This window comes from Ciconia boyciana, chromosome 30, assembly GCF_034638445.1.
Source record: "Ciconia boyciana chromosome 30, ASM3463844v1, whole genome shotgun sequence".
Classification (NCBI taxonomy): Eukaryota; Metazoa; Chordata; class Aves; order Ciconiiformes; family Ciconiidae; genus Ciconia; species Ciconia boyciana.
Window position 1 is genome coordinate 484,188 of NC_132963.1, and position 17,501 is coordinate 501,688.

General features: G+C 45.7%; 1 protein-coding gene and 1 pseudogene across 1 annotated transcript; both read right to left on the minus strand.

Annotated features, from left to right (window-relative positions):
* Positions 1–635: 635 nt before the first annotated feature.
* On the minus strand, positions 636–10,698 carry LOC140644967 (medium-chain specific acyl-CoA dehydrogenase, mitochondrial-like; annotated as a pseudogene).
* Positions 10,699–13,715: 3,017 nt separating this feature from the next.
* LOC140645034 (ciliary microtubule associated protein 1A-like) lies at positions 13,716–17,043 on the minus strand. Its single transcript, XM_072848264.1, has 6 exons — positions 16,938–17,043; positions 15,979–16,179; positions 15,655–15,756; positions 15,185–15,306; positions 14,611–14,751; positions 13,716–13,802 (listed from the first exon to the last, which is right to left on the minus strand). Exons 1-6 carry the CDS (start codon positions 17,041–17,043, stop codon positions 13,716–13,718), a joined length of 759 nt encoding a protein of 252 aa, XP_072704365.1.
* Between the last annotated feature and the right edge of the window lie 458 nt (positions 17,044–17,501).

A 17,501-nucleotide genomic window follows, 5' to 3' on the forward strand; every position in this document is an offset into this window, starting at 1 on the left:
TGTTAACTACAACATACGCAAGATACTGAATCCGCATGATACTCCGTGCTGGTGATATCTCAGCTGAAGTAATCTGTGATTTATGATACCAAAGTTTGCAGACAGAAGGTTTTAGAGCAGAACAGAGAAAGTGATAGAAGAGAACAGCATTATACATCTCTACTTACAGAACACCATTGCAAGCAAGTATTGTGGTATTTTGATCAGATGTTTTTTTTTTTCTACAGCTTGTTTTTTTCTAAGAGTTCTAAAGCTTCCAAATGAAGAGGTCAGAATTTCCAGAGTTCCCAAGTCAGAAAAACAAAACCACACCACTAAATTTATTTATCTTGCGTAGGCTAACTGTGTTAGATCTAATGCAAAGAGTTTTGTATGCAAGAATTTGCCTGATTTGAATGCCCTTTCTTTAAATGGCAGGATTATTATACTCATGTCCTCAAAACTTTTTTTATATGTACATCATGATTTCAAACAAGCCAGCCATTCATTTATTTTATATACAATGTATGCATTACTATAAAGGAATCGCATTCTCTCTTTTACTCTACCTGAAGTAGATTTTAGCATCTCTCATTAGTTTTTTCTACAGGATATTCCCAGTATTAAATCATTTCCTCCAAAAAATCTGCACTGCGTCATTGTGTAGCTACTTGGTTTGCAACATCGCCAGCGAAACGCCTTTGCAATGGAAGCATAGTAGGTGTTCCTGCGACCAGCATCGACTTCCCACGCAGCTCTTTGGTAAGCCATCCTAGCCAATTCCACTTTCATTGCCATTTCAGCAAGCATGAAAGACACCGCTTGGTGCTATGAATGATGGGATCAACTAGGTTAACATTGCCGGCTTAAAATTCTATGACATCCAAGAAAGAATACAGTCTTCTTAATTTCTTCATTTGTGAATTCAACACACTCAGGAAATAGTACTTGAGGAGTTCTACAGAATTTGGATCGGGCTTTCATAACTGTATGTTGAATTAGACTTTTAAGTTTTTAATTCTAAAATCCACTTAGTCACAGGGATTAAGTACTGAATTGCGAAGTTGTGCTTGACTTTTACGAGATCTGTATTTAGTCTGATGTTTATTGATGCTTCTTTAAGCATGGTAAGCAGTGTGGTTGGCAATGTATTCTATTAGCATTAATACCGTGAGTCTTGTTTTACATACCTCAGGAGGTTTTCCTTCCCTGAAAATCCCTGTTCATTAGAATTGAAGAACTTAAGTATGTCCGGACAGTACATGAGTTTCAGGAGTTTGGGGCGGAGTTTTCTTTGTGATTTTACTATTATCATCAATAAGTTATTGAAGAATCCCAGGAGTTACTGCGTAGCTAGATTTACTTCGATAGTGCTGACCTATATGCTTGAAAACCCAAGCAATGGCAGAGATATAATAAATCACACGTCCAAAACGTCAAGGAACAACCTTGAAAATTCACTAGTAGTGCATCTGGTGTGAAAAAATAGCTTTTTGATATATTTATTTTTATATCTTCAACTTACTTCAACGATTGGCTTCCCAAAGGTTTTTCTCTCCAAAGCATATTTAGTAGCTTCATCGAGTGCTCTTTTGCCAACCCAACAGCCCCAGCTGCTACCTGAATTAAATATAGCACAGAATGAAAATCCGGAATTCCTATTATATTTTTTAAGTAACTTATTTCTGATACTTACGGGTGGTCTGGTCTTATCAAAAGCTCCCATTGCGATTTTAAAGCCAGCTCCCTCAGCTATTAATACATTTTCTTTCGGAACTCTCACATCTTCAAAGACAATACCTCTTGTATCAGAGCAGCGCTGACCCATATTCATTTCCTGAAAAGGGAAGTTTACAGAGGGGCAACTAAACTGGATTCTTTCAAGGTGCAACATGTTTTCATTCTTTAGTTTGCTCAGAGCATAAAGCAAGCTTTCCCTCCCCCCCCCAACCACTTCAGTTTTATCTAAAAATCACCATATACACAACAAATACTAGTTTTGCAGTTACAGACCAGCACGCCCTTAATTTGTCAAAGCCGGGCCGTTTACTTTCTCCATATGTAAAATTAATTCTGTAGCTGTAATCGCTCGTTTGTCTTTTTCTACTTCAGTTATGTCCTTTGAGATGGGAGAGGAAAAAGTAAAGAACCTAAAATGCAGGCAGAAGTAAAATACAGCTGTACGACAAACAAACAAATAGATAAATGAGATTTTCAAGTTTTCCGATTCCTTTCCTAATGCTCAATGTCCAATTTTGCCTGCTACTAAAAACAGTACTTTCTTTGTTTTCTGCCCCCCACCCCTAAGAGAACTAGCACCAGTGCCTCCGAGGCCTATTCCTTGAGCAGGAGGAGCTAAAAGTAAAGCACACCATGTGTTTACAGTTAAAGTTGTCCCCCCTGCTTCTTACACTTTCAAGGCATGCTACTTCACATTAATTGGCACTTATCGATTAAATGGTTCTCAAAGATTCTTTTGCAGCTGTGCAAAGTCATCTTACTTTAGACCATTCCAAATAATTCCTTAGCTGGATTAATCAAATTATAATTAAGTATGTCTTATGAACAGTTTCTGGATGCTGCGAAAATGAAAAGATCATTGTACGTGAGCACATGAAAATGTTCAGTTGCTTCACAGTCTTTTTTCTTTAATGGCAATTTGTTGCATTATTGGTTTAGAAGCGAATAGTAATTCCTGGCCTGTCAAATCAGAGATACACTCTTCACCTTTCTTCCAATTTGGATTCCAGGGCTATTTGCTTCCACAATGAATCCAGTAAAGGCTTTGCTTGCAGGAGCTTTTGGATCTGGATTAGTGCGAGCTAGCAAAAAATACCTAGTGTAAAACAAAGAAGAGGGAGTCAGTTTATCCTCACAATTAACAGTCAGATACTTCTTTAGCTAACATGTTAAATGTTTTAATGTGTGTTTGTACCATATAATAAATCTAGCAATAAGTTAACAACCCTTTTTTCTTGTCCCTTCCAAAAATAAACTGAAAGGGAATGAGGGAGAGGAAGTGTCAGTGCATCCTTTACATAAAAGTCAAGATTTAATAAAATTACTTCAGATCAACATGCAAGGTTCTCCACCTTTCCCATGTATTGTAAGTCTTAATATTACAACCAGCTTCACAAATAGCACAAAGAAACCTATTCACAGCACATACATAAAAATTATTGCTTAGGAAATAGAGTATTGCATGCAAAATGTTATGTTATCCTCTTGATTTCAAATATCTTAATTTTATTCTTCCAAGTATAAGTTGTAAATAAGTTTTTCTGTTAGAAACTAAACAGTTGTAAATCACATTTATGGGGTTCAATAACATCAAAAGATAGCTGGTAGATTCCTTTTGATGGTTATGCCTTGAACAAGGAAATAAATAACGAGAAAATTCAACTTCATACATACGTATATTTACATTTTATACATAAATGACCTTACATTTATGCATAAACATACAAAGTTTTCCTCTTGAATTAAAAAGAATTTATGTGTTGGGGATGAGCATGATCTTACGTGAGACACGATGAAAAGGTCTATCTTGTAAAAGCACGTTCCATAGACACCAGAGCAAAATCTGGATTCTTTGACACTTGGAAGAAGTCTTCCCTTAAGAAAATAAAATGTAACACCACAATCCTAAAATTTTTCTGTCTTCACTAAAAGTGAGAGATGTTTCCAGTAGAATCAGAAGCAACTGATCTCGGTCACCACACCCACAAAGCAAGGTCCCTTGTAACATAAGCCTCTTGAGTACTGTGCAAGTTAACTCTCACTGTTGCTGCCCTTCCCTGAAGAAAGCGGAATGAATTTTGTCTGACAGCAGCAAAATTTGAGAGGCGTTCTTGAATGGAGCTGTCATGTCATTGCTCAGTTTCCTTTTTAGGCATTGTCTGATAAACTGGTCACGGATTGAAGTGCAGTGTGGTGAAACATCATGAACGTTCAGATTTGTAACAGATCTTTAAAGAAACGCTCGTATCCAGCTTGGGGAGGACGACACATCAGTTTAGAACAGAGTAACAGAAAAGGTAATGCGAGTCAAAAGTCAACACACCAGTTTGCTTTCCCACCATTTGTGATCCACATCTTCTGGCCATTAATAACATATTCATCTCCTTTCTTCTCAGCCTTTGTTTTTATACCCGCCACATCAGAGCCTGCTCCAGGCTCTGTTCTGTAATAAGCCTAAAAGAAAATAAAATGCAAAATCTTGAGGAATAAAAGTTCTGGTTTTAAGCAACCACAAATTATTGCAGAATTATGTGCAGCAAACTGATCTGTAAAACTTAAGCAAACTGCGTGGAAAACCCCAAAATATTACATCAAAAAAACTCAACAACTGTCTGAGCAAGAATTCAAACATGTAGGGTTAATCTTCCTTATAAATCTGTAATAATACTTAAAATTGTCTTTTGCTTTAATGATAAACAGAACCATTCTGTAACTTTTACTAAGTCATCGCTTCCTTATGCTTCACAAACTCTGATAGGAAAGCTGAGGATCTTTAAAATCTGAAAATCAGAGCACAGAGTAACATTCTATGGTTACCGTGCTCTTCATTTTATGAGGCTTAGTTGTTCAGATTTTAACACATTGCACATGAATCTTTACTTCTTTCTGTGTAACGAGTACTGCTTAGATAATATTTAAGATTCATAAATGCAGTTTTAATGCCCATCTGAGTTGAGTTTCTGCTCATATAAACCTTGCATTTTTCTTAAACTCCTACACCTTCTCCTGAAAGTGCATGAAAAGGTATTCCTTTTCGGTAAGTGACTTAGGATGGTTTTCCAGGTAATATCTTCTATTTGCTTATTGAATACATCTAACTGAAAATCCTTTGACTTTCAGTAAATGCCACTGCGTATTTACAAACCAAAACAGGCTAAGTTGTGAGTAGATATCACTGTTTTCAACTAACCAACCAACCCGATTAATACGGTTTAGGAACAATCTACAGCGTTCCTAAGTTACACTTACACACATCATCGGTTCCTCGGTCATTCTTCCTAAGTATTTTTTCTGCTGCTGCTCATTTCCTGCAATGATTACTGGCATTTGCTGAAAGAAAATATTTAGACCATTAATCCATCTTTTTAAAGGGCACAGACTCTAGTTTAAAGGAGGTAAGAAAAGACAGAACTTACCCCTAGGGAGTTTGCCTCAATGGCAGTTTGAACCCCCGTACACCCGTAAGCTAACTCTTCCGTAATAAGGCATGCTTCAAAACTGCCAAGGCCAAGACCACCTACAGGTGAAATATTTGACTAACACGAGTTTGAAGTGGAACATACTAGTGATTTCCAAAAATTACTTATCAAAAACGTATTCCCCCACGTACATTTGATTCTGCACTGTGTTTGATTAGACATTCCCATGCAAGCTTTTGAAAGAAAGTGTTGTCAGATTAGTAACAGATGACTTAAAAACGACACTTTGCAGTTCCAGGGTGACTGTGTGCTTGACGTGGGACAAGTTGCACAAAATGGCAAGAACGTACCACTAGAATCCTTCGACTACTTCACATCTGAGAATTTTCTTAAGGGTTCTTAGGAAGTAGAGAAAAGGGCCACAAGGGCTCCTGAGGTACCACAGCACTTAGGAATAAAAAAAAAAGTGTCTGTATCGTCAGAAAACCAACCCTGACAGAAGCCAGCACTTTGGGAAGCGCATAAAAATACAGCAACAATACAGCAATACTTCCTCAAAATATTTTCCCCAGCCTTCAGGTGACTTCCTCAGCCAAAAGTATCTTTGGTATCTTACCCCTGACAGACATTTCTCTGAATTTGCCCAGTCTCTTTTTGAACCTATGTACAATTTTAGCGTCAATACCACCCAGGGGCAATGAGTTTCCCCAAATTAACTACACACTGAGTGTAGAACCATCTCCTTTCATTTAGTTTGAACCTGCTGTCTGCTGACTTCATTTGAGGCCTTCTAGTTGTACTGAAGGGGACAGCGAGCTATGAATCCTTTTCACGCGCTCCGTGACACTGGCGTTTTAGGCATTTCTCATACAGAAGCTGTTCGGTACCTTTTATCATCTTTGCCATCTTTCTAGGAACCTCCTCCATTTCCACAACACCCTTTTGAGGTGGAAGGATCAGACAGCATATGGAATTAAAGAGGCAAGTGCTATTTGGATTTGAGAAGCAGCATCATTAATGGCTTCTGCTTTTTTCTGCATTCTCTTCTTAATTTCTGACCTTAAATTTATGGTTTAGACCACTTCTGGGCATTATGCTGACATCTTCACAAAACTATATATTATAACCCCCAAAATCTCTTTTTTTTTTAAATCTCTTTTTTTTTTTCCCCCCAGAGGTGGTAACTTGTTCAGAAGAGACCATTTTATCTGGGAAGTTTGGATTGCTTCTTTCCTTTCTTGTGGGCATCATTTTTCCTATTTTGAATTTCATCTGCCATTTTAACAGTCACCCACTTTCACGACCTTCTCCTACAGCTCTTCGCACCTGCCTCATCTTTTCTGTATTGAATAACTTAGTATTATCAGTAAACTCTATGACCTCACTATCGACATCCTTTTCCACATTGTTTAGAGATATCCCAAATAGCACAAGCGCCAGCAAGACTGTGCTGCTGATTTTTCCACTATGAAACCTGATGCTTTTTCAAATTCATTTTGGAAGTTTGAGCATTTGTACCAACCAGGCATCCTTTGTTCACACGCTTCTTAGCTACTTCAGAGAACTCCAGTTATTTTTGTGCCATGACTTCCTTTTAGGAAAACCCTTCTCATGCACACCATGTTTATGTGTGTGCACTCCAGCTGTACTTCGTCTTACTTGCTCTTAATTTACATGGTATATCAGGCTTACTGGTATGTATTTTCCCAGCTCTCCCTTGGAGACCTTGTAAAAGCAATGGTGTCCAATTTGTCACTTGCAAGTTTTAATTTAATATCCAAGTGGTTACACATTGCAATAGTCCAGCTATTTCAGCCTTGAGTTTCCCTAGAATTTGTGACTGAATACATGTTATCCTCCCAATTGCACCTTTTGTCTCTTTGTTCCTTAAGCTTGTTAATTACATTTTTGATCCAAGATACACCCTCTAATGAGTCTTCAAAAAAAATAGGGTCTGCTATAGACATTTCCCCAACTTCCTTTTCAGGTAACAGAACTGCAAAAACAAAAATCTAAAATGTAACATTTTTTCCATGGTGGTCATATACCTAAGCACTGCCAAAGCACTGCTGTACCGCACGTCATCTAAACCGGAAAACTGTCCTTCTGGAATAAACTCTTAATTTGCTCCCACCTGTGTCAGAGACTACATCAAAATATGACTTCTAATTTCTCTGCCTCATCAGCTGACACAGCGCACCAGGGGAACATTAGGCAGTTGTAATCACGGTAGAAAATCTGGTCATAAATTACTAACTCGTGATCTAATTTGTTGCCTGATTATATGCACCCCTAGTAACACTTGTGTGTGTCAACCTCCCTACTGATTAAATTTAGAGTATTCAAGTATGCAACTGTTCATTGTATACAGAATCCAGAATGACACATATAAACCTCCTCTAAGGCCTCTTCTTTGTTTTATTTTACAGCTTAAAAAGAATGTTTACTTACCACAGCTTTCTGGTATATGTGAATTTATAAGACCAAGTTCCCAAGCTCGTTTTATGAGCGGAAGAGGATACTGAAATAAACAGGGACAATCACTTTCTGATTCATCACAGTTAACTTTTTTACTTTTACGCAGGTTAAGATAAAAATCTCTTTTTTCTCCCCTACTGCATGGTAGATTTACCTCTCCGGTTTTGTCATATTGTGCAGCAACAGGAATAATTTCCTCCACAGCAAATTTACGAGCAGTAGCTTGAAACTCTTTCTGTTCATCAGTAAGTTCTATTAAAAAAAGAAAATAAAAAATAAAGTCACAAATTCTGTACTTTCTTTCATTTTGCCAGTTGTCAGACTACGAGAAAAGAAAAACCACGTCTTGGTTCCTTCCAGGACAATTCAAACCGCCAGAATCCAAAGAAGCTCAACTTCCTCTTTCTCTCTAGAGAAAACCTCCGCTGATCTCTAACGAACGCCTACAATGCACGCACTTACTTCTGACAAAATTATCCACAAATACTGAAAATGGAGTAGGAAGGACCATGTAACATAAAATGTATTACCAAAAGAAACGAGAAGCATGCTGTGCTAATTAAATGAAGGAGGAGATGGAGGCAGATAAACGTTCCTTATTTGATAATTCTGGCTGCTCAGTTTCAAACAGCTAGCTGCCGACCCACTAAATTTGCTTTTACGTATAGAATATGCCAAGATGAGGATGAATTTCTTTATAATGTTTCTCTATAACCAAGTTCAACTAAGACTATGTACAGTTATTTTAACGTTTTAAAAGCCAGTGTGAGATAATTATTCAAAGCTAAGGCAGCTTTGGCAATAAAACAGCTCAAGACAGACCTTAGTTAAAAAAAGAAGAAAATCTCATCAATATCAGACACGCCCCTGGCTTTCCTGAGCTGGAGACGACAGTAATTTTGGTTTTCAAATCCTTTTTAAAAAAAGAATAGACATATGCTCCAAATGAACACGTTCATTGTAAATTCATACTGAACTGCAATACAGTTGCTTGGGGTTTTTTTCCTAACTCTGCAATTTGTCCTTAACTGTTTTATTACTTTCAAAAACTGCAATCCTTACCAAAGCTAAAGCCAGCTCCGGGTTTGCTTATATGTACGTTTTGAGCAGGTTTACTAGAATGGGATCTCCATCCACGCCCTGCAATGGTTCGGAGCATCTGCTAAAGAAAAAAAGAACATGAGGTGTAAGAGCTTTGCAGCTCAAGTCTCATCAAGCTACTGGCCTGACTGCAGCACAACTGCACAACGAAGCATGAAGAACGCCGGCAAGAATAGGTATCAACACAGTGAAAAAAAGTCTTTTCAGAGAATACTGAAAACATCTATAAAGCTAAAAGGTGAAGAAATGCAGGAGGACCACTGCTAGGCATAGAAGCGCTGAATACTGAAGTGTTAACTGAGTGTATTAATAGTTCAGGATTGTATTTTCTGGTAGGCAATACATTACTCGTTTGGAGTTTTCACAAGCCACAGCCGTTGCAAAATGGTATGTTGCTTTCACCTACGTTTTACCTTCTTGTCTAAGCTTTCTTACCTAACTGCTACCACCATTATGTAGAAAAACAAAACAATCAAACAATACCAACAAACATCTACAAAGATCTCCATCCTCCCAAACGTTTTATACCTTATTTTATCTGGAAACAGACAAGAAGAAGAGGAGGCTGAGAGAAAGCCAGGTAATTGTAATCCCTTTTTCTTTTTTTTTTTTTTAAAGGATGATCCAGTCATATACAGCTTTGCCATCAAAAAGTTGTCTCTAAACTAGAAGAAGTCCTGAATTCAAAATAATGCTAAAGGTGATACCCTACATGAAAGAAGCTGTCCAATTTATGCTAGAGAACTTAAGCCTATCATGGTTTTCATCCCAGGGTGGTATGCAAGGTCAACACCGAAGGTTACCCCGAAAAAACCCGACACTCCCCTCAACAAAAGGAAATACGAATTGGACGGGGGGGGGGGTCACACCCGGAGGTGGCACAGAGGGGTGACAAAGGACCACGGTTCACAACGTGCAAGGATTTGGGCGATCACCTGCCTGCTCCGTTAACCTCCCTATTGTGTGGATTCAGTGACAAGCCCCCGGTAGCCATGCTCAAACCCAACTCCTCACGCACCTCCCTTGGAGGGTTCCGCCAGCTCCGCCACCTTTGGAAACGCCACCGCGGCGCATTTGTGGTGGGGCTGAACTCCAACCGCCCGTGCCCGAAGCGTCGCCTTCGATCTGCGAGGGACCGGCTGCCGTCGGGCGGAGCCGCCTTCTCTGACCGCCGCTGTCACAGCGACGCTTTGGGCAGGTGGCCGCGTCCCGCCGGGGGACATTGCTGCTGCCCGAGGGAGGGGACGGCTGCCAGCCGCCCTGACCCAGCGCCCTCCACCTTTCCCCTAATCCAGGAGCGACTCTGGAAACGGGGAGAGCGGGAAAAGGGCCGGTGTGAGCACGGTACTGCCTGAGCTGTGACCCCTTCGTTCTGCCTGGTGGGAAGCTGGGAGGTTACGGGTGGTTGGGTAACTCCTTCTTACAGAAGGAAGATCTTTAACTCCTAACAGGAGGGTTAGTACTTCAGAAAACAACTTTGATACGCCACGTATGAAAAAATGCCACCGGCAGCGCAGCCAGGTACGCGTCGGGAAAGGCAACAACGGGGCCGTGAGGGGAAGCAGGGCGCCCGGGGCGGCCGCCTCCAGGCCTGGCGGCCGGCCCGATGGCGGGCCGAGACCCCCGGGGTCGGGGCCGGCAGCGCCCGCCCGGGCCCTGACGCCGACGGCTGCGGCACGGCCCCCCGCCCTCAAGCCGGCACTACGGCGGGCGGCAGCCGGGCTCGCCCCGAGGCCTCCGGCCCTTCGCCCTCCAGCGCTCCCCGTCCCCCCCGGCCGCCAGGGCCCGTCCCGGCCGCTCACCCGGCTGGCTCTGAACGCGGACATCTTGGGGAGGGCGCCCGGCGGCCGCGGAGGCTCCCGGCAGTGCCCGGCCGGGCGGGTCAGGGCGGGGTGGGCAGCGGGGGGCGGCGCCGGCGGAGGCCTGCGGGGCCCGGGCCGGCCCGCTCTGCCCGCCCGGCCCGGGTGCTCTCTCCCCCGCAAAGGCCAGGCCCGGCGGCGGCTGCCGGACCCCCCCCCCCCGGCTGAAGGGGCGTTTATGCCCTTCGTTTACTGCGGGCTCCGCAGCTTTTCGCCTGCCCGCTCTCCGGCCCACGGCTTTCCTGTCAGCGGGAAAGTCTCTCCCTCCGCCTGCTCTCCTGTATTCCCCTCTCCCGGGGATCATCAACCCCGTTTCGGGGGTGCACCGGGAACGGGGACCGGGGCACAGGCCCCGCTCTGCCGCGTTTTGCCCGTCGGGATTTTTCCCTTCTCTGCAGGAAACAATTTTCATTTCCCTGCACGGTGAGTGCCCAGAGCTGGTCGCCTTCTGGTAACGTCTGGGCTCGCTACCACAAAAGAACAAAATGGACTGGCTTTGCTGGGCTTTTACAATTCATTTGTAGTACAAACCTGAGCTTTAATGCCATTCTGCATTTGAGACACCGTAGTGCTGTGTACAGGGTGGGGAGTGTTGTAGAATGCCCTTGTGAATGAACTCGGTTCTGGTTCTATGCTAAAGCAAAAGCATCGATCTTGGAAATTACCTGCTGTGCTGTGAAAAACACTTTTTTGAATATTATGCATTCAGTGGATTAAAGCAGTGTTATTTCAGGCTTCATTAAAATAACATTTTCAAGAGAAATCGCTACTTTGATTTCTCTAGGAACAACCTTTTTTGATACGAAATTTTTAACAGAATTACTGAAATATAAAGCTGTTTTCTGAAAGCTGGATTTTGGATAGCATTTTACTTTGTGTAACACTTCAAAGTCAGGTATGCCGAATATTTTTAGCCCCGTTATTGCTTTGGTGGGTTTGATTCTTGATTGCTTGGTTCGTTGCTGACAACTATGACTATTGATTTTGTACTTAACTGTCGTGGTTTAACCCCAGCCAGCAACTAAGCACCACCCAGCCGCTTGCTCACTCCCCCCCGGTGGGATGGGGGAGAATCAGAAGAGTAAAAGGGAGAAAACTCGTGGGTTGAGATAAAGACCTTGTCAGAGGCAAGGCAGAAGCTGCGCACGCAAGCAAAGCAAAACAAGGAACTCATTCACTCCTTCCCATGGGCAGGCAGGTGTTCAGCCATCTCCAGGAAAGCAGGGCTCCATCATGCGTAGCGGTTACTTGGAAAGACAAACGCCATCACTCCGAACGTCCCCCCCTTCCTCCTCCTTCCCCAGCTTTATATACTGAGCATGATGTCACATGGTATGGAATAGCCCTTTGGGCAGTTTGGATCTACTGTCCTGGCTGTGCCCCTCCTAGCTTCTTGTGCACCTGGCAGAGCATGGGAAGCTGAAAAGTCCTTGCCTAGTGCAGCAACAACTAAAACATCTCTGTATTATCAACACTGTTTTCAGCACAAATCCAAAACATAGCCCCATACCAGCCACTATAAAGAAAATTAACCTGTCTCAGCTGAAACCAGGACAAGTGGTATCTGCAATGGTATGTGCGTCTGCAATGGCATCTGCATCTGCAATGACATCTGCATCTGCAAGGGTGCCTGCAACTGCACGGGCATCTCTAGTGGTATCTGCAATGGCATCTGCATCTCCCGTGGTATCTCCATCTGCAACAGTCTGTCACCTGCAATGCTCTCTCTGTTGCTGTTTGCACCTGGAGTGGCCTCTGCAATGGTGTCTGTATCTTCCGTTGAATTGGCTTCTTCACAGGTATCCGCAGCTGTTTAGGCATCCGTAATGGTGTCTGCATCTGCCAGGGTATCTCACTCTGCAATGGCACCTGCATCGGCAATGCTCTTGGCATTGGTTTCTGCATCTGCAGTGTTATGAGGAATGGAGTGTGCGTCTGCAAAGATATCTGCAATGGTGCCTGCAGTGGTATTTGCTTCTGCAGTGCCATTTCAGTGGTGCTTGCATCTGGAGTGGCATCTGCGCCTGCAAAGGCAGCTGCAGTGGTATCTGCATCTGGAGTGGTATCTTCAGTAGCACCTTATCTGTGTTTATTGGTATCTGTAGTGGAATCTGTAGGTGCAATGGTACCTGTAGGTGCAATGGTATCTGTAACTCCCATTGTACCTGTATGGGCAACTGTGTCTGTATGTGTTTTGGTATCTGTAGTTCTTTCTCTGCCTGTATCTCTGTGTGTAATTGTGTCCACCTCTGGAATCATACCTGTGCCCGTCATTGTATTTCTATCTCTCCAGGTACTCAATGCCTTTTTTGCCTCAGTCTTTAATAGTAAGACCAGTTGTTCTTGCCATACGCAGCCCCCTGAGCTGCAAGACAGGGATGTGGAGCAGAATGAAGCCCCCATAATCCAAGGAAATGGTTAGCGACCTGCTACACCACTTACACACACACAAGTCTATGGGGCCGGATGGGACCCACCCAAGGTACTGAGGGAGCTGGTGGAAGTGCTCACCAAGCCACTCTCAATCATTTACCAGAAGTCCTGGCTAACCAGGGAGGTCCCCGTTGACTGGAGGTTAGCAGATGTGACGCCCATCTACAAGAAGGGCCGGAAGGAGGATCTGGGGAACTACAGGCCTGTCAGTGTGACCTCAGTGCTGGGGAAGGTTATGGAGCACATCATCTTGAGCACCATCACGCATCACGTACAGGACAACCAGGTGATCGGGCCCAGTCAGCATGGGTTTATGAAAGGCAGGTCCTACTTGACTAACCTGATCTCCTTCTCTGACAAGATGACCCGCTCAGTGGATGAGGCTGTGCATGTTGTCTCCCAAGACTTTAGTAAAGCCTGTGCCTGCGGGATGCTCGGCCATGGGGTGAGAACGCATAGGGAAGGGCTGGACTGCTTTCACGGGGCAGTGTTTAGCTCCAGTCGTGTGAAAGCATGCTGTCAGAGCTCTCTGCCTTGATGACACTAAGGATATCAGTGCTCTCCCCTCGTGTTCATCCTGCAGTGTTTTGGCTGAGGCATAAACATGAAATGGAGAGAGACGGTTGTACTCCCTCACGCACACCTCCTCTCCCTGCAGCTGAAGGTGGACAGACCAGATCTTTGGGGGTGTGTTGTTTTATTAGGATCATATCAGAGCTATTAGAGGAGCTGTGTAGAGGGAATGTCGGAGTCCAAAAGTGGGAGCAGGTGCCTGGGGCTTGATCAGTGTCACCTGGAAGGGGAAAAGTGAGGAAAAAAGGGTGACCATGGTGCCTTGTTCTCAAGAAGAGTTGTCTTCAATGAAGGCTGTCTGGCATAACAAGTTGCTGTATGTGCATTTGCCCTTTGTTGTGCATTGCTGCAGGCATGTCTGGGCAGTTTTACCTAACTCCCCCTGTCCCAGTGGCACGCTTGTTGGAAACCTCCTGCGTGAGCAGGACATTTCCAATGGTCTGCTGCTGGTAGTGATTGGCATTTCTCCCCTTTTTGGGGAGGAATATAAAGACAGGAGAGAAAGAGTTTGGGGTGGGTAAAATGCATCCCTCAAGTGTTTTCAGAAGGCCACTCAACAGCAAAGATCTTGTGTTTGACGCAAAATGGAGTGACATGGCCACTCCACCTGGCAGGAGCAAGGTCATGGCTGGAGCTGAGCTGGCACTGGAACTTGCTCCAAGTCCAGAGGCCTTCTAGCTCCAGCCACATTTTGCTAGATGCCCCTGCCCTCCCAGCTGACCCCAGTGCATGAGAAAAGTCCCCTCTTGGGTCTGCTTGTCCCGTCTGCAGCGGAGTGTCCTCCTGAGGAGCTTGTGATGTGTGAGCACGTATCAGCATTGAATGGCTGAGCTAGTGGAGAGGCAAAGAGATGTTCTTTGGCCTCCCTCTGCTGGGCTTTGGGCCAAGGCAAGGGAGCAGGCCTGCGTCCTGCATTTTGTCACTCCAGTCAGGTGGTCTGGAGTTGTCAGAAGCCCCGTCAGAAGGGCGAGATGCTTAAGGGCTGGTTGTTGCAAAGCAGAGGAGGAGAGGCGGGCAGGCTGCCTTACCTTTCCCAGGCAGTAGTCTGCCGGCCCCGGCTTCACTGTTCTGTCGCCTCCAAGTCTACTTTTGGTTCCCATCGTGTACATGGGAGCCCTTTTTTTGTAGACGTCCAGTTCCACCTTGGGGAATGCAGCAGGACCTGGCATCTGTAAGAGAGGCAAGGAGGTGGTTGGGTACAAAAGGCAGGTGTTGATGCTTGCCGCGTGCCCACGCGGCCTGCGCTAGTTGAGCTGGCTGGCCAGAGGAGTGGTGTGAGGAGCATGGAGCAATTGGAACAAGGGCACCTCCTGTTCCCCTGCAGAGAGGCAGATTTCCCAGAGGAGGAGGAGGGAGATTCCCAGTAGTGCTGATGAGCTCTGCCCCACCAAAACTGTTAGTGCTGGACAGTGAGGCACTGCAGGTGTTGGTGTTGCTGTTAACAGCAAGAGAGCCAGGGGACCTGTGGCTTCCTGGGTTTTGCTGCTGGTGCAGGGCAGTGTGCGTTAAGAGAGGCTGCAGAAGGTGTGGGAGCCCTTCTGCCCTGAGGAGAGCAGCTGAGCTTCAGCTGCTGCCGCGAGAGAGCAGAGAAGCGTAGCTCACCTTGGAGAGGTCTTCAGCAAAGCCCCTGTGCTTGCTCTTCCCTTTCAGGGAGTAGCACGGGCTGGCGTGGGTGTAGGCTGTGTTGGGTCCCACCAGCCTAGGCAGGGTGTAGGTGGCAGGACCTGGAAGGGGAATGGGAAGAGAGCATGTGAGTCCTGTGGGGAGAGGGGCAGCAGCTGGGTGGGAGAGAAGCAGCCTGCTGCGAGGAGCAGGAAGGATGTCTTGTCCCTCCTCCCACTGCCTCTTTCTTCTGTCGCATGTAGGGTGTGTTGGCAGCTCCAAGCCTGAGTTGCCCGTTCTTCTGTGGGATGAGAGAAGTTGGTGCTCTGGGGCATCAAGCAAGCTTGTCAAGAGACCGTTGCACCCTGCTGTGGAGGCTTTTCCCTAGGCCTGTTGAAAAAGCTGGGCAGCAGATTTTCCCTGGAGGACACGCAGGCTGCAAGTGTGTGTATTTCCCCACATTCCCTTACCTGGAGTTTGGTCAGTTTTAACCGCCTTGTGCCGGAAGGCCATGGACTGCGCCGGCGCGCATTTGTAGAGGTGTTTGTTGGCCTTGTCGGTGGAGTAGTCACCTAAGGCAGAGGAGAAGCGGAGAAAAGCAATGAAGCTGGGCTCTTTTGCTCAAGCCAAAGAGGAAAGGTCAGGAGGAGGGGCTCAGCCTTGTTTGCTTTGTGTCTGGAAACCTCTGAAGCTCCTTCAGGGCATGAGCTGATGGTTTTGTACCCCAGTAGCACAGGGCAAAAGTAAGGCGTGCTTGTGTTGCCTGAAAGAAGGGCTGGAGAAATGGTACTCACTTGGTCCAGGAGTGATCTCGGTCTTAATCTTGGGAAGTCCGCAGATGTGCTGTGCTGGAGCCACGTACTTCCCGTTCCTGGTGATGGAGGGCGGGACGTAGTACCGAGGACCCGGAGAGCAGCTGTCTGTGACGGGAGGCTTGGCCCCTCGAAAAGTGTAGGCAGGGGCTTTGGTTTTGGTGGGATTGTGAGCCAGGTAACCTAGGAAGAAAAGCCTATGAAGAAAAGGACACCTGCCTGCAACTGAATATTTAAAGCTAGTTTTAAGTGGAGTAGTTGGAGTTGCCGGCCTCAAGAAATTCCTTCCCATGTGATTTTTTCCTCCAAGACTGATACCAGCAGGCCAATACAATGGTACAATGACTTCCAGCAAGAACAATGTAGGCACTGTGCAATTAATCAGAAGATCACCAGAATGCTATTGTTATGAAGTATGAAACGCCAACACAGTTGCTAAGCTAACTGAAAGCAAATGGAAAGATCGCCTCTGTGATGTTTTGCTTTCCCGGAGCCGATGGGAAAGAAATGGAAACTTTACTGCTATTACCAAGGAGGAGAAGAAGAAGAATAGGAAGAGAAGATGAAGTCTGAGAGGAGAAGACGAAGAAGGAGAAGAAAAGGGGAAGAGAAGGAGGAGAAGACAAAGACGAGGAGAAAAAGAAGAGGAGAAGAAGAAAAGGGTGAGGTGGGAGCACCAAGTTTGTAGCGAAGACACAAAGCAAGCTTGCTGCTGTGCACTCAGGGGTTAAGGCCCTGCTAAGGCCACCTCTGTGCTCAGCAGAGTCAGGCAGCTCTTTCCTGGGGCTTTCCCAGGAGCAGCCTGAGCCTTCCTCTGGCAGGCCTGTGTCCTTGCTGCAGCTGAGAGCATGGAGGCTTGGAGCAAAGGGGAATGGAGCTGTGGCTGCTCGTCCCCTGGAGGCAGTGGATGTGCGGCCCCCACCTTGCGATGGTGGTTTTACCTGTTGTCCCGGGGATTGAGTACTTGGGTCCCGGGCTGGTGAACTGGGCCATGATGGGGCCGCGTGGGCGATGAGGTCTCCAGGTGCCCACCCAGGCTCCGTCCATGGTGGACGTGGCTACAAAGCCTACGGCGAGAGCAGGAGAGTTGCTGAGGGCCTTCCCTGACAGAGGCCCTCTGTGAAGCCTCGCCGGGAGGAGCAGCAATGCTTCACCTTTCTCAGCCTTGGCCATCGCACTGGCTGTGGATGAGCTTGTCGGCTGCGGCAGCTCTCGGTTGCAGAGCGCGGCGAGGGTGAGGGCAGGCAGCGATCGGGCAGGAGAGGTTGTGGTGTCAGCTGCCAGGCGGCCCTGGGGAGAGACCTTGGCTCGTCATGGAGACGCACTGTGACATCATACAGGCTCCTGGTGCCTGTCATATGTGCTGTTGCACCATACGGCTGATGGGGGAGCTGGAGATGTCCAGCTTGCAGGGCTCGACCTTCATGAGGTCGGCACGGCAGAAACATGCAGCGAGGGAAAACTGATGTGATTTTTGCATTTAATTTAGCAGCCTTATGTTCTTA